The 22,564-nt window shown below is 39.4% G+C and overlaps 2 protein-coding genes across 9 annotated transcripts; one reads left to right on the plus strand and one right to left on the minus strand.

The window, feature by feature from the left end:
- Nucleotides 1-478: 478 nt before the first annotated feature.
- pfdn4 (prefoldin subunit 4) lies at nt 479-5,244 on the minus strand. The gene is made up of 4 exons (XM_069660469.1): nt 5,188-5,244; nt 3,609-3,716; nt 2,885-3,025; nt 479-860 (listed from the first exon to the last, which is right to left on the minus strand). The coding sequence occupies exons 1-4, from the start codon at nt 5,212-5,214 to the stop codon at nt 729-731; spliced, it is 408 nt and encodes a 135-aa protein (XP_069516570.1). The 5' UTR covers nt 5,215-5,244; the 3' UTR covers nt 479-728.
- Nucleotides 5,245-7,016: 1,772 nt separating this feature from the next.
- Nucleotides 7,017-21,581, plus strand: bcas1 (brain enriched myelin associated protein 1). 8 transcript variants are annotated; one of them, XM_069659368.1, is made up of 17 exons: nt 7,017-7,094; nt 7,205-7,255; nt 7,449-7,533; nt 8,586-9,058; nt 14,461-14,652; nt 15,647-15,706; nt 16,087-16,122; nt 16,338-16,544; nt 17,636-17,698; nt 17,821-17,853; nt 18,032-18,073; nt 18,196-18,261; nt 18,526-18,567; nt 19,273-19,395; nt 19,498-19,578; nt 19,905-20,114; nt 20,540-21,581. In XM_069659368.1, exons 2-17 carry the CDS (start codon nt 7,217-7,219, stop codon nt 20,615-20,617), a joined length of 1,830 nt encoding a protein of 609 aa, XP_069515469.1. In that variant the 5' UTR covers nt 7,017-7,094; nt 7,205-7,216; the 3' UTR covers nt 20,618-21,581. The 8 variants fall into 8 exon arrangements, with proteins under 8 accessions (XP_069515469.1, XP_069515473.1, XP_069515470.1 ...); XM_069659372.1 differs by lacking the exon at nt 19,498-19,578; XM_069659369.1 differs by lacking the exon at nt 17,821-17,853.
- Nucleotides 21,582-22,564: the final 983 nt, after the last annotated feature.

Raw genomic sequence — 22,564 nt, forward strand, 5'->3', positions numbered from 1 at the left:
AAACAGCACTTCCAGGATAAACCAGCATTTTCTGTAGGCAGTTAAATCAAATACATTAGCTGTTCTGAGTGTTTAATGACGAGGCTGTAACGTCTAAATATTAAATCAAACATTATGGCCACAGATCAAGAAGACATACATTAAGCCTTTAAATAACTAATTTTAGCTCAGTTTGTGGCTACATTTCTTGTTGATTCATTAGCATGAAATGTTATTGTTAGCTTCTCCAAAAAGGCAACAATAAAGGTCATCAGGATTTAATATTTTTAAGGATTTTTAAAGAACTTTGCAGCACATTGATGTGTCACATACAGACATGTTGATTTAATCTTACCATCAGGGTAGGTATCCACAAATTAAGCTTATAAATGAAACAAGTATTGTAAAATGCTACATTGCTGTTCTGTTTCTTGTTTTTTGGTGAACTTTGATCAACAGAGTAAAAAGAAAACATAATTGAATAATAGACCAATTAAAATAGGTTTCAAAATGGTGTGCATTTATTAAATTGCCAGATATTTACCTTCGTTTTCCTTGTGAGTATGTTTACCAAAACTAAAAATGAAGACTCATCAGCTGTGTAAACAAAAGACAGAAGCTATAAATCTAAGCCGCCCATGCCGAGTCCTCCTACGTGATTTTCCGTTTGGCAAACATTCAGTGGATGTGTTACAAGCGCTGCCAAAATAAGTCCACACTGGGGCAGCTGTCAATGTCCATTTGAGTGCTCAGCTTTCATCTGCCTCCAGGTTAATGTTGTTACCAAACTTGGCATAGAGCTGGACCTTCAGATCCCCCAACAACTCCTGTATCGCTGACACCCGTCCCTCGAGACCTTTGACCTCCTGCTCCAGTGCTTCCTGATTACAGAACATGAAAACTCTGGTTATATGACGCCCACCTTAATTCTCGCACATGAGGCAGGCAACATAGGGTTAAGGACACTTCAGACCAGTTTTAATGAAACAATCCTGTTAGATGACTCTGTGAAAACACTGTCTAGAGGCTTAATAGATGAGGAAGAAAAAACCTGTTTGAAAATGTGTACTAAATTATAATCAGCAGATATTATGAGATGAATAGTGAGTCGTTCGACACATTTGTCATTCAGTGTGTAGCAGACTGCTCCACATCAATCAGTACCGGCCTGAGCAGGCTGCTTTGTTGTGTGATGAAGCAGCAGCAGAACCAAGGACCATCAGGGAGAGGCTGGAAGGGACAGAAGGGAGGACAAGCTCTGATCTGAACTTCCTCTTGGTCAGTGCCTGATACGTCTACAGTTCATCAGCTGTGAGGTGCTGAGACTGACCCAAAGGAGCACCAAGGAGGATCTCAAACACCCCTTTTGGCAAACGCCATCTGGCTCAAAATGCCTTCCATCACAGAGCGTGGCGTTGACGTCTGCTGGTGCTGCCTGGTACTGTTAATTGCTTTGGACTCACTGTTCCGATATTGTGCACCAATTATCACTGCACATATACTTGATGAAATAGTAATTACACTTATTCTCTTCAGTTTTGTAGTGTGAGCTACAGGACAAGAAAGGTTGTTAAAATTGTTCAGCTATAAAACTGCTAAAATGTGTTACATAACACCACATATATTGACCTGTGACAAAAGGCTGAACTATATGACTCAATCCTCGATGATGAAAAAGCCTGTGCGTGGGCAAAAACATTTTCTTATTTTTAATACGACCTCTGGTCTAAACTGCATTTACCAAACGTAAATAAACCTTGGAAACAGATGCATTTTATTAAAAAAAACGTTTATAGAATAGTGTTTCACTTTGGCAACAAGCTGTTCACATCTTCAGTCTAGTACAAGTTATAGCTTATGTCACACATTTTTCTATGCAACACACTTCACTGCAGGAATAGATGCCAAGTTTCTGTTTTGGTTCATAAACACAGTTGAATTTAAAGATCATCCCTGGTGGATTTGTGATTTAAAGAAGCCCAGCACTTAAATAGGCACTGAGCACTATCTGCACAACAACATTTGTCAAACTAACTACTTCTACATAAAACATTGTAATGTCTTTTGGACCTCTATTACAGCTCTCCATGAAAGTAAAGGAGAGCACATTAAAAACAAATCTTGATATGGTGCATTAACGTGTGCATGCAAGAAAACACAAACTGATTTTAAACAGAATCCAGTGTTGAAGCTTGTAACAACCTAGACTCTATTATAAAACGGTATTAATCAGAACTCAACACTTTAAAACATAATCTAACAGGCACTCAAAGAGGATTTCAAAATATTGGTACATCCTTTGTTTAAATATAGGACAGTCGGACATATTTCTAATCTTCCCTGACAAACTAGGGCCAGATAGTTTGCCTTCTTCTTCTGTATTTTTCTCTGGTGATCTTTCACCTGAGGTATGAATTTGTGCAATATAAACTTAATATAACTAAATAGAAAACATGAAGCCAGACCTTATTCTAAATACACCTTGGTTAAGAAAAGATACCTCTTCATAATGCATGAGGACAACTTAGAGTAGGACATATTAGTTCAAATAAAAGGTTTGCAAAAAAATTGCAATGCGACGCTTCTTTTTTGCGTGAACGGTTCATTATATATTTTGTGTGACAAAGGAATTAGATAGAAAATGATTATGATTATTAAGAACATGTTAGTAATAAACACAAACTTACCTTGGCATGATGGAAGTCAAATTATTTGAGCGCTGGTTTTATATATGTAATATTTTTTAAATGATTCTAGAGGCTCATAGCTCACTCAGTTAAATATTTTTCTATAATTTTATTTTACATTTTTCGCACAGATCTTTAATTATGATGGCTTTCATGATTTCCTCTAAATGAGCGTATTTACTGATGATTACAGACCTGAAAAGGTATTAAGAACATACCTTTGCAGCCTCCAGCATCTCTTGTGTTTCTTCCTGGGTGTGGTTGATAAAAACGTCACCAATTTGATAAGGGATCAAAAGAGAGTCGTCGTCGAACATCATCAGGTCATCGCTGGCATCCTGCAGGTTCTGCAGCGATTTCTGCATAAAGACAATAGCAGATCATTACAACGTCTTAATTAGTTAGGGAAGTTAACACCTTAGTAATATAGAGGCTGCGCTGCCCTTCAGAGCACACTGAACTGTGACTCATCTGAACAAACAGAGTTGGTTAGACTTTATGGTCGTTTCTAAACGCTGTTGATCAATTATGCCATGTTAAGATAAGAGGTGTGGACTAGGTGGATGTAAGAGTAAATATTTGAAAGTGACCATAACATTGACTCAACACATCCTAACAACATACTTAAACAGGCCAGTGAGTGAGGTGCATTATCTTAGTTTAGAAGTGTCAAGATTAAACACAAAATAGAATTCCTAAATCATCTATTGTCTAAAATTATATTTAAATTTGCCTTTTTTAAATCTCATATTTACTATTATTTTCAACTTTTTAAATCTTAATAATCCAGCACTGCATCCTTGTTTTAATGTTTATTCTTTTCCTTTGCCAAGCTACACCTCGTGTATGAAAGATGCTATACAAACCTAATATTTACTCTCTTTATTGTTGTAAACTGACAAAATGAATGCGTAATGTGTGATAAGACCATGTGTTGCTTACTTTCTTTGCCTCTATTTCATTTTTCAGCTCCGTCATCCGACTCGTGTTCCTTGCGAATTTGTTGATCTTCTGTTGGTCTTCAAATGTGACATTCACATCTTCAACGGCCTGCAGACAAAGAGGAAATGAGTTAAATCTATGGCAAGCCCTTTTAACATTTAACCAGTACAGGGCTGACTAATTTGGTTTTAGTGAAAATGTTCATTTAAGATATCTGTAAAACTTTTTCGACATGTTACAAATATATTGTCACGTGTAAAAATTACATTTCGACCAGTCGAAACTGATTTACAGATATCTTTCATCATTTTATTATAGATATCAGTCATTCCTTTTTGACTAGTAAGAATAAGGATAACAGATATCTACAATTGAATTTCCACATGTTGAAAATGGATTGTGACTATAGTGGAAATGCATTGAAATTCCTTTTTTGATATCTAAAATTCAATTATGACTAGTTACAAAGGGAATTGTAGATATCTCAAATATAATTGTTACTAGTAAAAGAATTCAATTACAATCTTACTAGTTAAAGTTCCCACAAACATATCAGTAATTTAATTTTGAGTAGTCAGAATTTCATTTTAGATATGTTGTATTCCATTTATGATATCCGTAATGTAAGAACAATGGTAGATATCTACAAAGAACATTACTACTAGGACAACACGGATATTAACAATGGATATTTGCAATAGTGGCAATTGAATTGTTGATATCAATAATTCTGACTAGCGATAATGGAGTTATAGATATCATTATTTAGAATTGTTACTAGTCAAAATTACATCATGGATATGTCGACTTGTGTCAAAACTGAATTATAGATATCTGTAATTGAGTTTGAATAGAATTAAATGGTAAAAATTGACTAGTTGTACTTAAGATACAGATATCTACAATGCAATGAACATTTCCACTAGTGAGAAAGTAATTGTTGACATCAAGACAGTTCATTTTGACTGGTGAGAACTGAGTTTATAGATATCTGCAATTAGAATTGCAACTTGTCAAAATGACATTATAGATACGTTGGCTTGGAATTCAAACTTGTGAAAAAGCAATTGTTGATATCTACAATGGTTATTACTGCTAAAGATTAAATGTTAAAAGTGCTTGGCATATTATATCTACAATCAACGGTCGTCCGTTAACCGTTAACCGCACACACGGAACCTTGTTTCTATGAATGGTCATGCTAGCTGGCGTTAGCTTAAAAGCTTCAGACGGCAGGATGACTAGTGTCCTGTCAGCGCTGTCGACTATCACAACCTTTGCCTTGTTAAGTATTATCACTGTTATCACGGTCAGTAGGCTCGTGAGCTCTTGGGACGCGACATGAGGAAGCTAGAGCTAACTAACCACTCCGTTAGCAAGCTAGCTAACACTGTAAGATGCTAGCTACAATCATTGCCATGAGCTGCACGAGGGTGTGTCCAGGATTCCTCACACCGCAACCAGTAATTGCGAGTTTTCTGACTCGCAAACATCCCTGCTATTTCCAATACTACCTCAACATGAAACAATACAAGAACGCCTCGAATTAAAAATATAATTTCTTTATATTTTTACTTACTACAGGTCCCTTCATGGTGGCTGCCATCTTGGCTTCCTCGACTGCACAAAGACAGCGGGCTCAACACAACAATCTAGCTATACCGCCACCCTGCGGGTAAGATTCTTTTTTTTAGAGTAAATTACGTTAAAACGCTGAATTTGACAAGTTTTGCGACTTTTGTCTATTCAGTAGCATATTGTGGCTGCACCTCCTTTCATTTTAACTAAACAGGGTAATGAAATGTAGCAACAAACAAGGCCTTTAACTTAGAGCTAAACACTCATTTTGCTTATATATTTTAAAGATGGACCTGTGAATTTTAATAAGTGGGAATGCACCCAATTCTTTTTTTATTAGTATTATTATCAGAAATTATGCCAAAAATGTTCAAACTTGCGTACAATATGTAGAACTAGTTATTGTATCAACCGGAACTGCTGCTCTGTAAATATTTCTACAGCAAACAGTACTACACCCAAGTTCAAATATTTACATCTGTGAAGCTAGAGCGCTATTAATCCAGGTTACACTGGCTACAGATGGTTTCACTAGATCTGATGAAGTATACAACATCAAATATTGGTTATAGTGCTGTTACGGAGTATAGAAATCATTGTTTTGACCCAAGTAAAACTCTTGATATGCCATTCGTGTTAAGGCTGTGCCACGAATATAACCAGTGGGCTGCTGCGCGTTGGTTCATGAAGAGTTTGCTTGAGGTCTCTCAGCTGCAGGCTTTGCATGAAGTCATAAGCGCACAATCCAAACAAGGGAATTCAACTCCCACCTCAATGTGCAGACTATAGGGTACAATGGGGACACTGTGTTGACAGATTTCTGGCCTTGTGATAATAAAGTCAATACATACTGCACACTTGAGGTTTTTAAACATGATTTTGATGATGTTTCAGATAAGAGATATTCTAATACTTTGTGGTTGATTTGCATAAAGAGGCTTGAATTCTTAGACATTATGTCAAGAATAAAACAAAATGGGTTTTAATGAACGTTTGTCAGAATGATCACAGCACATTTTCTTTCAAAAGAGCCCCAAAAAAGATGAGAATAACTAAAGAAATTAGAAATCTGTTGGTGAACTAAAGTCTTTGATCCCTGAACGGCCCTCAGATAGGCCCGTGTGTATTGATGCATTGACAGGCCTATGTGGAGGTCTCTAAAGACGGCTGATTTCGTTACCGAGCTCTTTGTGTGTCTTGATTAACTGTGATAATAAAACAGGTACTTTGTTCTTTTAACACCACAAATACGTAAGCAATGCAGTAGATATTTAAAGGCACAGGTTAGTTTGATTATTTTTTCTATATTATTAGGATCAACACACCCTGAATGTTAAAAAATAATAATAAATTACTAAGTAAGTACATTAAACAATTACCAAAATGTTAAAAGTTTTAAACTCAAAATCAAGATGTGAACTAGTTAAATAGAGCAGGGTGGTAAGTTCAAGATATTTTTTTATGTTTTGATAGTAATAGAACAGGCCCGGTCAATATCCTTTATACACATCCTGTTACTTCTCAGCCACATTTGTCAACAGTACTACGCTGCAACGCCTCATCATCGTGTTATTGATCAGAGCGTAACCTCATTATAATCTCGTCGAGGTAATTTTTCACAGAGAATTCACACAGAGATTACAATGAGCTGATCATGTGCTTTTACAAAAGAGCACCAACAACTTGTAGGGCGGATGGCGGGCTTTCCACTGGAGGAAATCCAAATTGATTACTCAACAAAAGTCCCACCCATTTTTTAAAGCACACATTAAATAGCCTGTTTACAGTAGCCTTGTATGCACAGTTGGGCAGGAGCTGCAAGTCCATCACTGTGACACAGTGACAGACACTTTCCATATTTTGTCTCAAGGAGGATATCATTTGGTCGACTCGTAAAAGTGTGACAAGGTAAGACGTTTTAATCATACTTCAGTTCAATTCTAAGGGTCATATCTTTAGTATATCTCAGCTTGTCAATGCAACATAACACGTGCTTATCCTGTTTTATTTTCTTTCAGTTGTGAAAAAATATGGGAAACGATCAATCAAAGCCCAAAGAGCGAACCAAGGTAAAATTATACAAATGAATAATCAAACATGTAACGCTGTATAGCTGTTGTATTTATGACTTCCTGCCTCTGAATCAGTGGTAAAACAGAAATGTATATGTTAGTGTTTCTGTGTAAATGTAACCAGCTTTGGATAACATCTCTTGAACTATGGAGCTAACACAGACGCAAATGTTTTCTTTATCTTTCATAGAGTTTGAAAAAATCTGAGAAGCATGGAAATGGATCAGTGAATGGCCTCTCTGCAGGCATCACCCCTAATGGACTGGAGATTGATGGTGAGTGATATTTCTTGTTTTCTTGTTAAGATAAATAACAAATTAACACATGAAAATTACACAACGCTAATAATGTTATATATTAATGTGTCTTAAACCTGGAGAATCAGAAGATTGGATGATGCCTTTCCTTGTCTTTATTTCACTGTATCTTGCTTTATGGGAAACTAATGTCTCTGACAGACAAAATCAGCTGATCATTCCATGTTGAATTAGTCTTTTGGACTTTTATAATGCTCTGTAAACACTGCGACTCCCAGCTGGACTACTGGGAGTCTCATGTCTTCTAATGTAAACTCTAGGCGTAGTCTCAGACAATCGACAAGGAGCAACTGTTTGACCTGTCACGGTGTTGTTTTTGTCCTTACAGTGACAGTAACGCAGTATGATTCCCACAGGCATAAGAGTTTGTCGAAGAGTGAATGTTGATGCTGAGATAAAGATAATGTCGCTTCCATGTTTACTCCTTGGAGCATAGCACAAGTAGATTTCATGCATGACTTAATTGTTACAGGCAAAGTGTCAAAACAACATTGATATCAAGCGGTTTTGACTTCTTTGGCAGATGTAGTAATTTATAAGGTAAATATAATTGCAACACTGGCTGTACAAAATCCACAAATTATTCAAAGTTCCAATTAGTAGCATTCTGACAACATAAGAAACATATTTACATATGTATAAAATTCAACCCATAGGCGCCGGTTTAGCTCAGCGGTTAGTTCAGCGACCACATACAGAGGCTACAGTCCTCGATGCGGCGGCCCTGGGTTCAACTCCCACACTCAGCCCTTTCTCGCATGTCATCCCCGCTCTCTTCCCCCATTTCCAGCACTATCCACTGTCCTCTCTCTAATGAAGGCATAGACAGCCAAAAAATTCAACCATAATGAAAAGCATATTAAGTACCATTTTTCTTGTGTTAGCTTGGAGTTTAGTATAGTTGCCATTAAGCTTGGTGAACACTGATTTTAGTCATATATTTCAGAATATTTGATCAATGCGCAAACTAGTTTGTTTACATTTTGATAATGGATTCTTCTTTTTCTCAGTTAAAGGTGAGACAATCCAGCAAAATGGCGGGCCTCCTTCTTTAGACCTCCCCACAGATGCAACAGAGCCTGAATATGTGATAATAGAATCAGACCCTCAAAATGCTTCGATTGTGGCTCCAGTTATTTCTGAAGTCCTGGAAACTGCCACGAAGGCGGAGTTGGTCCTGGAAAATGCCATCGAGGCAGAAGAGGTCGTGGAAACCGCCATCAAGACAGAGATCCTGGAAACTGCAATCCAGACAAAGGAGGTCCTGGAAAATGCCATCAAGCAGGATGAGGTGGACACCTCCATCAAGAAGGAAGAGGTCAAGAAAGTTAAAGAAAAAGTCAGTCCGTTTGGCAGAATGTTCAAAAAGAAAGTCGTACCTCCTGTTGAAGTTGAGGTTGTTGAAGAGAAAGAGCCCACAAATGAAGATCAAACAGATCAAACAGCTCCAGAGGAAAGTCCACCCGCCACTGATCCAGAACCAGTGAGTGCGCTTTTCTTCTTTACCTGTGCTGGTCTATATTTCTCTCAACAAATCCCATGAAAAAACAGCAACAATAACAAGACCTATTCATTGTTCTACCAAAACCTGGCTTTGATATTGCCTAATATCTTATTCTTCAGTGCCTTAGAGTTGAAAAAGACAAACCTGAGCCCCCCTGTTGGACTAGTCTGTGTTCCTTCACTATGATGGGCAGTGAAGCTTGTTTTGACTCAGTCACCCACACACCATTCTGCCTCCAAAAGTTATCACCAGAGCACCACATGTGCAGTAATCTGGAGTAAAAGTAGTCCTAAAAATAATGTTCATGTTTCATTTGCCAAAAACTACAGGGCAAAGCTATTTCAGAAAGCTGTTTAGTGTTTTTTAGTTGAACTATATATTTTGGAGCCATTTTTAAGATTAAGGTCTTTGCTAATATCAGGGGGGTAGGGAAGTCAAGAAACATTGAGAGAAGTGCTTTTGCCTTGTTGGGGCTTTTCATGGGATTTGGTGACAGTGAAGAAAAGTGCCCGTCCTAATATTGCTCTAATCTCTAAAACAACCTGCCTGCCAAATTGCCTGAACTAACTTGGAATTTAAATTAGACTTCCTTAATACAAAGACAGTTTTAGCACACTAAACATGTTGAAAACATATAGCAAAATCAAAAACTAACATTTTTTGTAATTACGAAACAATAACATTGTAACTCCAAAAATGAATATGAACCTCTGAATGATGTAATGCACTGCAACACAACAGCCCTGCAACAAATACTCCCTTACTAAAACTTGTTGTAAATTCAAACGACTTTAGGTGTGTCTTTGTTGGTCTAGTATTGAAAAGCATAATATTCAAATTTGTATGTAATATGTTCTCCAACTCCTTTACGGAGCAGACAAAAGCGTAGGACTGTTGTGCTACTTGGTATTACATTGTTACAATCAATGTGTGATCAAGCACGTGGTTTTAATTTGTCCCCGTAGCAAAAATCAGCTGTATTTTATCTAAATATGAATGTTGATTTTCACGATAAAGGAGTCGGGCTCCAGTGGACCAGAAGCTACCGCCATGTTTATCCGTGAGCTCAGAGAAGAAGTTGAATTTGAATATCGATATCAAAAAGCTGAAATGTCAACCCAAACGGACAGAAAGACGGAAACAGATACTTCAACGCAAACTGATGATGATGCTACCATGACTGATGCTGAGGTCCCAATGGAAGTTGTGATGGAGACAGCAGCTACAGAAGAAACTTTCCTCAGTGAGTCGATTGTCGTCATTGGTGAGGAGGCTGTCGAACAGCCTGCAAACGCGGAACCCTCGAGTCCTGGGATCGTCTTTGAAAAAGTCGTCATCATGAAGGACAGTGTGTATGAGAGTATAGTCTTCAGAGCAGAGCGGGTTGAAGTAACGGAATCAGTTTCAGATGTTGAAAAAGCTGAAGAGGAAAGGGCTCCATTAGATGTATCCTCCAGCCTTCCCGCAGTAGTGGCAGAATGTGTTGAGGCAGTTTTTGCTGCTGATTCTGAATCCACTTACCTTTCTGCTGTTGACCTGCCAAAGTCAAGTGTACATACAGACGAAGGTACAGGAAGTGGAGACATTTTAACTGATGCAGTTCTGATGGGAATCGCTGAGCCTGAGTCTAATGGTGTCCTTCACATTGCCTGGGAGGCAAATGGCATTTCCTCCCTAAAGGATGAGCCAGGGACTTTGGTGATGGAGCCAATTTTGGGGATCGCACGTGAGGAGACATATCCCACACTTGTGACAGACATTCTCGTAAAGGTGGAATCCTCCAATGAAGAGGCCGCCGCTGATGATGCTGTTGTTGCTGTCGAAGAAGAAGAAGCAGGAACAAATGAAAAAGAGAAACTTATCCCTGTGATTGAAGATAAGCCTTTGGAGACATATGATAATCTCCCTGAGGAAAACATGATCATCGTTGCTCCATACAATGGGCTTATCACCATCGAGGAACTTCCTGAAGAGACTCTAAATTCTCCTGATATTGAAGACAAGCCTGAAGTTTACACTTCAGACCAGGGCACTGAGTTTGGTCAAGATCTGATAGGTGATGTGGAACCAGAAACTGTTGAAGAAGGAGAATCAAATCCTGTCATTGTCACATATGATGTTGAGGTGGTACCAGAGGCAGCAATTGATGCCCTTGCTCTAGATTTTGCAACTATCGCCATCACTCTCCAGGAGTCTGCAGTGGATTATAGCATGATACTGGAAGAAGAGGTAATCACTGCAACATCTTTTGTGCCTCTCTCTGGAGATCAAGAAGCAAGCCCTGTCATTCCAGAGGAGCCAAGTGAGACAGTTGCTAAGGAGATGGATGAAGAAGCTACAGAGGCTTTAGAATATGACACTGAAGCAATATCAGAAATTGTTGAAGAAGATACCACTCTATCCAAACAAATCTTAGTTATCTCAAAGGAAACTGCAGATGAGAATCCAATTCTTTATAAAGAAGGTGCAACCACTGAGATGTCAGAGAACATATCAGAATCCGAGGTTGATAAAGAAACAGCTGCTTCGTCTTTGGTTGAAATCGATTGTATTGCTCAAACTGATTCAAATCCTGCCATTTCTGAGGAACCTGCAGAGGACAGTGCAAGTCTTCTCGCACAACCACAAACCAAAGGGCTCATGGGAAAGTTGGAGAACACACTGGAATCAGTTGTTGAAGCTGTTTCAGAGAAGCTAAAACTTACTGAAAACATAGTCGAGGAGCCTGCAGATGAACAAGGGGATGTCCTGCAGATGGATGCCAAGGAAGAGTCTCAGGCTTGTGTTTCAATCCAAGAGGAACCAGAAGAGGAGCACAAGGCCACATTTAAAGCATGTTTGGAAGATGCCTGTAACGAAACAGTCAGTCCATCTGTGGATGTTGTGGAAAGAATTCAACCAACTGGTTCAAATCCTGTCATTTCTGAGGAGCCTTTGGAGGAGAGATCAAGCATTCTTCAGCAACAACCAAAAGCCGAGGGGCTCATGGTAAAGTTTGAGAACAAACTTGAATCAGTTATCAAAGCTGTTTCAGAGAAGCTTGAAATTACTGATACCATGGTAGAGGAACCTGCAGATGAACAAGGGGATGTCCTGCAGATGGATGCCAAGGAAGAGTCTCAGGCTTGTGTTTCAATCCAAGAGGAACAAGAAGAGGAGCACAAGGCCACATTTAAAGCATGTTTGGAAGATGCCTGTAACGAAACAGTCAGTCCATCTGTGGATGTTGTGGAAAGAATTCAACCAACTGGTTCAAATCCTGTCATTTCTGAGGAGCCTTTGGAGGAGAGATCAAGCATTCTTCAGCAACAACCAAAAGCCGAGGGGCTCATGGTAAAGTTTGAGAACAAACTTGAATCAGTTATCAAAGCTGTTTCAGAGAAGCTTGAAATTACTGATACCATGGTAGAGGAACCTGCAGATGAACAAGGGGATGTCCTGCAGATAGATGCCAAGGAAGAGTCTCAGGCTTGTGTTTCAAACCAAGAGGAACCAGAAGAGGAGCACAAGGCCACATTTAAAGCATGTGTGGAAGATGCTTGTAAAGAAATAGTCAGTCCATCTGTGGATGCTGTGGAAAGTATTGATCCGACTGGTTCAAATCCTGTCATTTCTGAGGAGCCTTTGGAGGAGAGATCAAGCATTCTTCAGCAACAACCAAAAGCCGAGGGGCTCATGGTAAAGTTTGAAAGCACACTAGAATCAGTTGTTGAGGGTATTTCAGAGAAGCCTGAAGTCAGGGAAAACATAACATTACCTGCAGACGAACAAGCAGTGGTGCCGCAGATGGATGCCATAGAAGAGTCTGAGCCTTGTGTTTCAGTCAAAGAGGAACTCATAGAGGAGACCCTCACCCCAGATGAATTGCTGTTGGAAGAGGCTCTTAAAGAACCAGTTGCGCCAATTGTGGCTTCTGTGGATTGTATTCGATCAACTGGTTTAAACACTGTCATTTCTGAGGAGCCTGCAGAGGAGAGTGCATGCCTTCTTAACGAACAACCAAAAACTGAAGGGCTCATGGTAAGGATCATACCAGACTCGTTTGTTGAAGCTATTTCAGAGAAGCTTGAAGTAAGGGAAAACACAACAACGGAACCTGCACATGAACAAGTGGAGGTGCCGCAGATGGATGCCATAGACGTTGCAGTCCAAGAGGAACTTGTAGAGGAGTTCAGCTCCAGTTCAAGTGCCATTGAAAGATGCTCTTAAAGAACCAGTTGCTCCAATTGTGGCTTCTGTGGAATGTATTCAATCAACTGGTTTAAACACTGTTATTTCGGAGGACTGTGCAAAGGAGAGGGCAAGCCTTCTTGAAAAACTACCAAGAACTGATGGGCCCATGGTGAAGTTGGAGAACATACCAGAATCAGTTGTAAACCCTCACGATTCTCAAATGGCCACTTCGGATGAGGCTGTGGCAGAGTGCGCCGATGCTGCTCTTGAGACCATTGTAGAAGAAATCATTACAGAAGATGTCGAAGCTGAATATGACTTCAGAGAAGGTACCACAAGAGATCATTGCAGAGGGAGAGACCAAAGAGAACTCCACAGATTTAACACTGGACTCACAAAGTGCGGAAACTATTGAGGATACCTCTGCCACAAGTACAGACATGGAAGCTTGAGGTGTTTGCCTGCAGTCAGTTTGTACATCCGTTGTTGCTGAATCAGCGTATAGCCTTGGTGGTTTAGAGATATCTTCATCGGGGTACAGCATTACAGTAACCATTCAATGAAGAACAGTAATAAAACATTGAAGGAGTGAGCCTCTTGAGTATGATGCGTTTATTGGAATGTGATTGTAAAATGTGAATGCTATCTGTTTGTATATATCATCGGCACAAAGTTCACAAGTACTGAAACTTTTTCCAATAAAATCTAAGATTGAAATGTTTTATTGCGTATTGATTTTTATCAAAACAATTGAATGGATTTTTGACCACTTTTAAGTGTCAATCAGTAGCTACTTTCAGAAAAGAGAGACAGTTGTAGTGGTAGAATACTTAAATTAAAAGGGAATATAAACTTCAGGCCATTCTGAATGAAAATGAAAGCAAATAGATTGATAAAAAATGTATCTTGAAATCAGGGTTGTCAATTCTCTTTTTTTAAACACACTCACCATAAGGTCACAGCAAGGTATTTGACTTTCCTCACATTTCTGAGGGCATAACTCTCACACATTGTTGAATATCAATGAGTGAGGGGTGGGACAGACACATTAATAAAAGGGTGATTGTTGACAATGCCCCGAGTAGGCAGAGGCATGGTTGGAATTGTGCTCCCATCTCAATGCTGCGATTAAGACGCTCGCTGCTTGCATATCAGCGCCGCTGCTCTGCCATAATTCTGAAAGGCTAATTCTTTGTGATGGTGTATAGGAGGCATCTAATCTAGAGCAAGAGCCAGTACCTGAACCAGAATCATTACCGGAGCCAGAAAGTGCGACTCAAGAACCGGGTCCAGAGGAAGAAAAAGCTCCTGAGCCGGACAACGCAGACGAGCAGCCTGAGGAAGAGCAAGAGGAGGATATCCCCGAAGAGAATCCAGTTATGAACTTCTTCAAAACACTAGTAAGTGACACAGTTTGGGAGATAAAGTGTGGTTTTATATGCTCTTGATACGTCTGGTTGCTGCTGTTGTAAAATTAAACTGCTTGGGGAAAATAATTAGAAAAATGTTTGTAATCAATAAGTGAAAAAATAAATACACCCCTGTTATCTCTAACTCTTACTGAAGGCAAGCAGCTGCTCAAACAACAAAAATGTGGTGAAGGGTGTGTTCTGTTTTTTATTGAAGCCTAATTGAAGCCTAGACATTTGGTGAAATGCCAGATAAAGCAGAGATAACTGATGATAAATTAAAGAAGATGTTAAGTATAGATTTTATTGGTTTGTTTGTGATTGCGCCTTTTCTATATTGAGGTATGGGAAAAGGGTGTTTTTATGGCAGTAAAGATATCCATAACTTAAATCTGCCATGATGACAGAGCCTGATGGAAAACGTACAACAAGCAGCTATTGTATTTCCTCTTCATCGTGCTGTCTTTTGGACTCAGGCCGTTTTAAAGAGTTACCATTGCCCTAGCCCCATGCTAATCAAGTCTTTGAACATGCGGGAATGTGGTGGCCTATTGTTCAACCCATAGTGTGAGCTCACAAGGGAGGCCTGTGCAGTTGGAAGTTGAGATTTGTGAAGATAGAGCGAGGGCAGGCCTACGCCATCTCCGGAGCACAATGGCTGTCACAATGACAGCGCATGTACTGTATGTGCTCTGTCAGGGACCTCAGTGTGCACTCTGTGGGCCTCAGCAAGTTTATCATAAAGGCCTATGTCTGCATTTATGAAAGGCTTCTGTTTTGTCTCAATAAATATTTTTCTGTTCCTGCTCCATCAACTATATAGGCCGTCTGAACGTTTACACTGCAGCTTCATTGCCAGCCAATGAAATAACATGATGCACCCTCATTTAACATTTAAAGAATTTTGTTCTCTATATATATATTTATGGGGGGTATATAAAAGTTATTGAACACAAAAGCCAATTTTCCTCCGTTTGTTGCGCAGGTGACTCCCACTAAAACAACCAAAAAGGAAGCAGCGACTCCTGATGCCACAAAAGAACAGGTGAACAGATGTTCATGAATCATAACGTCACATATCGAAAGTATTAAATGAGTATGACAGTACATGCATGGGTTTATCTAGAAAGGTTTTGATATTCTTTTTTGATTTGCTTTCAATATCCATCTATGTGTCCTGCTTGTTTTTGCTTGCCAGGTCAGTAATGTTGATTTTAAATATATATTAGAGGACACCAGTTTGGGAAATAGATTCATTTCTGTTCTGCTTAAATTAAGGATTTCCCGAGTGCCACAAAAGTACGTTTTATAAATAAAGAACCCAAAGTTTTTCACAACATCTCCAAGCAGTGCATGTAAGCTTTCTGCAGCTATTTGTTTGCTTTGTTATTTCTCTAACTGCTTCTTATTTCTGTTGCCAAATAGTCCCAGAAGGAGAGCCAACCAGCGGCAGGCACTACTGTGAGCACATTGCCTATAAAGTGTTTTAATTTGTGTAACAGAATGTGCAGTAAAAGTAACAATTTACTGGACACAGCTGGGTTAGGACAACTTCTAGAAATACCACTTTATTTGCTAAGTTTGTTTTGGATGATTGTATTAATCTCACCTATAACTTTAATTGTGTATCCTGTCCTCTGTGCAGCATTATTTAACACCTGTTCTCTGTGGAATAGGTTGCACAAGTATCTGAACCGCCGGCAGCGCCCAAAGGAATGTCTATCCCACCACCACCTCCTCCGGAGCCACCAAAAATGGAAATCAAAGCAGAGCCAGCTGTCAAACCCACGCCAAAAGAGGAACCAAAAGCTGCTGCGAAGGAGCCCGAACCCTCAAAAGGAAAATCAGCCAAAAATGCTCTGAGCAGCTTCTTCCGTCCAAAGGTAAATAAGCTTCCATCTGGAAATTGCAGTTGCAGTGATTCATGTAGACTTTCAGAGAGGTCATGTACCACTGTGTTTGATTGTAACATAGTGTGGAACATGCTGTATGTGAATTTGAGGTACTACTAGGTTTCAAGGCATCAAAAGGCAAGGGTGCTTCAAGTGGAGCCAAGACTACAGCAGTGGTACGATAGATTATCATACTCTCAAACTGACCATGCCTCATCCCGCTACTAACTGAGCGAGAGCTGCTTGTCTGGAGGTGGCAGAAACTGGGCGATTTACTGTTTCCAAAAGTGACAAAAGTATCCACCATCATGAGAATTGGATTTTGCAATAAAAGTGTGACTCTCTTTAGAAAAAGAAAAACTCTTATTACCACCACTGTTTCTACCACGGTTCAATGATACAGCATATTACTGATTCATTTCATTTGATAAAAGGCTTGGCATTCTGGGAAGCAAACGTTGTTGCTATTGCATACAGCTTGATAAGAATCCACTCTATTGTCTGCACGCTATGTATGAAGCAAGAGCTTAGCCTAGCTTAGCATAAACCTGAGATACAAGGTGATATAGCTAACCAGGCTTGTACCTGAACCACTACAGCTCACATAGATATAATTTGTTTAATCTGTGTTGTCCGGTAATTAGTCCTGGTCACTGTGAGTTTCCATGGCAACAAACAGAGCCTCAAGGAAGTCACTTCCCCCAGCCGTTGGTCACCAAGAAATAGTTACGTTTTTAAACATTATTCTTTGTAAACAAATGAGATACGTTTAAATTTTAAGCTACACTGGGGAAACACATTGGGGAAAGCTAGGCTTGCTGATTTCCCCTGTTGTCGGTCTTTATGCTAGGCTAATCGCCCCCGGTCTTTAGCTCCGTACTTAGCCCAACAGACACGAGAATGGTAATGATCTTGTCATCTTACTCTCAACAAGCCTAATTGATAAACTGTTTCTTTAACCGCTACAGCATTCAGTGCCATTCTAACATATTAGGAATTGCATAATCAAAACATTTCTTCTGTTCAGAAACATTTCTTTGTGGCTTCTTACTAACATTAAGAATTCCTCCACTGTCCTGCAGACAATCAAGAACCCACCTGAGCCAGCAGTAGAAGTAGATGCACAACCAGTTGTAGAAGTTCAGGTAAACTAGAGAGCATGCTCAATACACTAGCTTTGAATCATCTCTCTCAGCTAATTACAACATTTTCACATGCAAACTGAATCTGAATCTCTTCATGTTAAAAAAGTAGTTTTGCTCTGCAGGAGACACCAGAGGAGGTGGCAGAGCCAGTGCAGGTAAACTAGAGAGTATGCTCAAGCTGCACAGCTGTATTCAGGGACTTTGATATTGTGTGTATTTCAAAGTGGGTTTGACACAGTTGCTTTGAATCGTTTAAGGGTTACATTAAATTGCATGCTCACTGCAATCTTAATTTGCATCTCTTCAGAATAAAGAACTAGTTTTGCTCTGCAGGAGGCTCCCGAGGAGGCGCCTGAGCCAGTTGTAGAAGTCCAGGTAAATCAAAGGAGACTTCTCAATCCTGGAGTTTTGTCTTTTCAGGGAGCGGGATAATCCTCTGATCCTCTGATTTATAAAATCAATATGTACTAATGTCTGATTAATTTGCATCTGCTCAGAGTGAAAATATTGTCGAACCTCCTGAGACAGCAGAGGTGGCGGCAGAGCCGGGTGTAGAGGAGCAGGTAAATCAGCAGGAAGTGCTCGGGAATATTAATTCTTAATTCTCTTCTCTCTGCAGGCACCTCTGACATGATGTTGAACCAGATGAACCGAACATTATGTTGAACCGAATATAATCTTTCGTTCATTCCAGTTTGGAATTTGCATTCTAAAAACCAACTATTTTTAATTAATTAATTAATTTGTTCCATCATGACAGATGTGTCAGCTCTTAATTTCTCGAGAACTTAAATCGACGAGGAAACAAATAATTTTCCTCCCTGCAGGTGGAAGATGTGGAGGCACCACAGCCAGAGGTAGAGGGCGAGGTAAATCAATGGACTGTGACATTTTGGGAAACATAGGGAGCGTATCTGCTTTCTTGCTGGAAATTACATTATATTATCAATACTGTTTTATCTGTCTGTGAAGTATGAGACATCAGCCAGGAGTTGGTTAGCTTAGCTTAGAAAATATGCCTACTAGCATCTCTAAAACGTGCTAATTAACATGCTACATAACATGAAACCCACAACTAGTTTAACTTTCCACTCTGGCGTTGTGTGTTTAAAAATGCATTTAGATATAACATTTTAAACAATTACATTTTACTTTTGGACGGAGCAAATGGAGCGATTTCCCCTGTTTCTATTGTTTATGCTAGCCTAACCAACTCCTGCCTCATTCATAAGATATTAAATGGAATCAGTCTTCTCATCTTTTGGGCAAGTAGGCAATCTAGTGTTGCACTTTTCCTTCTAGGCTATCTTCAATGGGGAAACATTTCCTATCTTTTTTTACAGACGATTACATCTTTACTTTTGTGCATGTCGGTGTGGGCTTCTTCCTTCTTACAGGGACCGGCTCTTTTTGTTGGCCTACTTTCATCCTACATTTTTGTCCCCGTTTTACCTCTTCTTTCACCTCCCAGGTGGCGGCTCCCGGCCTCACTCTGTCAGCTCCAATGGTGGTCATGCCTTTAATTCGTAAACAGCTCCTGACGTGTGTTTTCTTCTCTGCTGTTTTGATAAAAGAAGGTGGATCCCTCGAAAGCCGGCACTCTGGAGGCCGCTGCAAAGCCGGAACCACCGCCGCCTGTTCAGGAAGAGAAGAAAACAGAAACAAAGCCATCCTTCTTTTCTCTCTTCAAGCCTAAAGTAAGAACCATTTATTGGTCTATAAAATATCTGAAACATTTCTGAGTATGAATTATGGAGGAAATACTAAACAAGAGAGTAACAGATGAATGTGAATTTGAGGTACTGTTAGACAACATGACCACAAAAGTCCAGGCAGCCTCCACAAGTGGAGTTCGGTTCCTCAGGAGAACAACTGGAGTGGTAAATAAAGTAAAATAATCTCAAAAGATCATTTAAGCTGCTTATTAACCAGTGTAATTTCATCTATTACATCTGGGGTTAAACCTGCTCTAAAACTGCTTTTTGGTTTGAAGTATTCACGTCAGTGCTTTAATGATTATTCCTCATAACGCTGCCGTCACACTCGATCCTAACTTCCTGGTTGGTGAAACTTAATACCACTTTGAGTTTTACATCTGATCCGTTTGTTCTTAATGAGTGGAGAGCAAAAAGATGTGCGTCACACATTCGATCCGCTGCTTCTCCGGGACTGGAATAATTAAGTTTTTCATCCACGACACTTTCAGGCTGCTGAGCCTAAGAAGGCAGCCCCTGCCCCCGCCGCAGCAGCAGAGGCAGCCAAAGCCAAGGACGAACCGAAAGCAGCAGCCAAGACATCAGAGGCGGTGGTGGATAACAAACCGGCCTCGGCAGCGTCCCAAGCTGCAGAGGCTGCAGCCAATGTGCCCAAGAAACTGGAGAAGAAGAACTCCATCAACCTGTTCTTTAAAAGTCGGGTGAGTAGAGCAACACTTAGCCGGCTGATTTATTTCGAATAGCTTATTGAAATCTGTAGTGTCTCCACTAGATGGCAGCAGCAACTAAATAAGTGACTAAAGGTGTGGGCCTTATTTCACAGTGCAGTGAGTTATTTGGCACAGGTTGGTTTAATTACCTACAGTTAATAAATGTGACTTGAGTGAGAGGTAAAGTATTTCATGCAATACTGCAAGCAACAGAGAGAGAAAATGAGGAGAAAATAAAGACCAAAGGTTTCCTCACAAATTGCACTGAAAACATCTTTTAGGAGACTTGTATCCAACTTAAAATCTAATGAGTTAGCTATGAGTTCAGATTTGGCATGAATGACTTGGCTTTTTACAGATAGGAGTCAGACAGTTAATTTTTCTCTCACATTTTCTCCCCTTTGTTTGTATTTCAGAGTCAGAAACGTAACTCTACAGATGCCGGGGTCCAGACGGAGCCAGCCGTCGCTGCCCCAGCCGAGAAGGCCAAATGAAACCAAAAGCAACACTGATGTTTCTTTGTACAGACTCCCTCTCTCTCTTTCTCGCTCTTACTCAATCTTTATCTCTCCCTCGTCTCCCTTTTCACTCCTATCTTTAACTACTTTCTGTTTTTGTTACTGTTTACAGATTACAAATGAAGGGCAAAGTGTCTGGGGGGATAAGAGCAAGTGTGAGAAAGGTGAACAGCGAGACGGTGGTTAAACTGGTGGTAATTAAAAAGGGAAAGAAAGTGGAGGTATATATATATTTTTGGTTATATAAATGTCTTGACAAGTATAGCAATGTGAGTGTGAAACCTTTTCTACAGACATTAAACGTGACTTCTCTCTGTGCTTGCCACCTGACGGACTGGACTTATGCGACAGACAGAACCACGCTTTGCTTTTAACAAGTAATTTTAAAATAAAAAAAAGGTTTTATTTTTACACTTTATACCAGATAAAATCACGCAAGTGTGGCAATGCAGAGGTTAATATGAAATTATATTGAAACAAGTACTTTAATGTATATAACACTGAAATAAAGAGCTCCTAATAGAGCCTGTTCCTTTAACAAACTGCACTTACACTTTTTTGAACTCTATGTAAGCTATATGTAAAACTAAAGCACATATCCTAACAGTCATGTATTTGGGCCATGTGGGAAAAATCACAATCTTTACAGCTCTGTGGGGACCTGATTGTAAGTGTTCACGATAACATGTGCGTCTGAGGTGGCAGAATGGTGTCTCTGTGCTGATGTGTCCGCGCGGTACGTTTGGCAGTTCTCATAAATCGATTAGCTTTTAATTTGATTGCAGCACTTTTGTGTCGTGTAATTAAAAGGAAAAGTCTTGTGGTGTTTTGTCATTTTTGTTTGGCGTATGTGCAATTAATAACATGCTTTTGTTTGCCTATAAGTATGTATGTATGCATAACTTCAGCTATCTCGAAGACAATAAATATGTTCAACATTTGTTTGTTCTTCATTCGTGCACATTTTAATCTAATGTAGAAACGCCATTAAAAAATCTGTATGTTAAAACGACTGCAAAAATATGTGACTCAACAAATTTAGCAAGAAGTAAATCTGAGATGATATTCAGCCCGCTGTCGACAGAGCCGTACCTCTTATCTCTTTGCTGATTCTGTCCTGTACCTTTAAGTGGTGGTTTTTAACGCATTATCTCATCCTGCTTTCTATAACAGTCATATCACTCACAGAAAAATGCAGCGTGCAGTTAATCGCTTCCTCCCCAGCAGTTTCAGGCGTTAAAAATAACTTTATAGAAATAATCAGTCTTGTTGCTGATGGTCTGGTTTGCTTTTATAGGTAAAATAGAGTCATCAGAATTAACTTCAGTCTGTTTCATAACAAGTGAAAAACTCCACACAGGAGCTTTAAAGCTGTGAGAAACTTTCATTTTGTGTTGACTTTGGCGCCCCCTGTGGACAAATGTGGTACAGCTGGTCTTGACCTAGGTAGCTCATGCATCTGTTTAAGAAGCAAGTGGAATAAAGTTGCACATTTCTTGTTTAAACTTATCTTAACTTATCTTATTGCTTATTTTCTTTATCTTTTTCTATTTTCTTATTTTTTATTCCAGCTCTGTGTTAACTGTTCTGCACCAAAATCACCAAAACAAATTCCTTGTATGTGCAAACCTACTCGGCGATAAACCTGATTCTGATATCTATTATCAATCAATCAATCAAACAACTATTATTTGTATCGCGCCAAATCACAACCAGCAAGTTATCTCAAGACACTTTACAAAAAGAGCAGGTCTAGACCGTTCTCTTTGTTATATTAATGCCGCTGTAAGATAAATAAAAGTAATATGCCGTCTGTGATACTAATACACTTATAGAATTAGTTGCTTGGTAATTTGGAAAATGTAAACTTATCGCTTGTAATGTTTTGTTTCCATTATATTACAACAACAGCAAGATAGAGCT

This window comes from Semicossyphus pulcher, unplaced genomic scaffold (genome assembly GCF_022749685.1).
Source record: "Semicossyphus pulcher isolate SPU_LCO1_2020_fin unplaced genomic scaffold, fSemPul1.0.p SCAF_13, whole genome shotgun sequence".
NCBI lineage: Eukaryota > Metazoa > Chordata > Actinopteri > Labriformes > Labridae > Semicossyphus > Semicossyphus pulcher.

Excerpts from the sequence above, each read along its gene's own strand:
- bcas1 (XM_069659368.1), top strand. The coding sequence starts at position 7,217 with ATGGGAAACGATCAATCAAAGCCCAAAGAGCGAACCAAG. Across the intron at positions 14,653-15,646 it reads TGAACTTCTTCAAAACACTA|GTGACTCCCACTAAAACAAC; the intron begins GTAAGTGACACA and ends TTTGTTGCGCAG. Across the intron at positions 20,115-20,539 it reads ACCTGTTCTTTAAAAGTCGG|AGTCAGAAACGTAACTCTAC; the intron begins GTGAGTAGAGCA and ends TTTGTATTTCAG.
- pfdn4 (XM_069660469.1), bottom strand. The coding sequence starts at position 5,214 with ATGGCAGCCACCATGAAGGGACCTGTA. Across the intron at positions 3,717-5,187 it reads CCACCATGAAGGGACCTGTA|GCCGTTGAAGATGTGAATGT; the intron begins GTAAGTAAAAAT and ends CTTTGTCTGCAG. Across the intron at positions 861-2,884 it reads AGATGCTGGAGGCTGCAAAG|GAAGCACTGGAGCAGGAGGT; the intron begins GTATGTTCTTAA and ends TTCTGTAATCAG.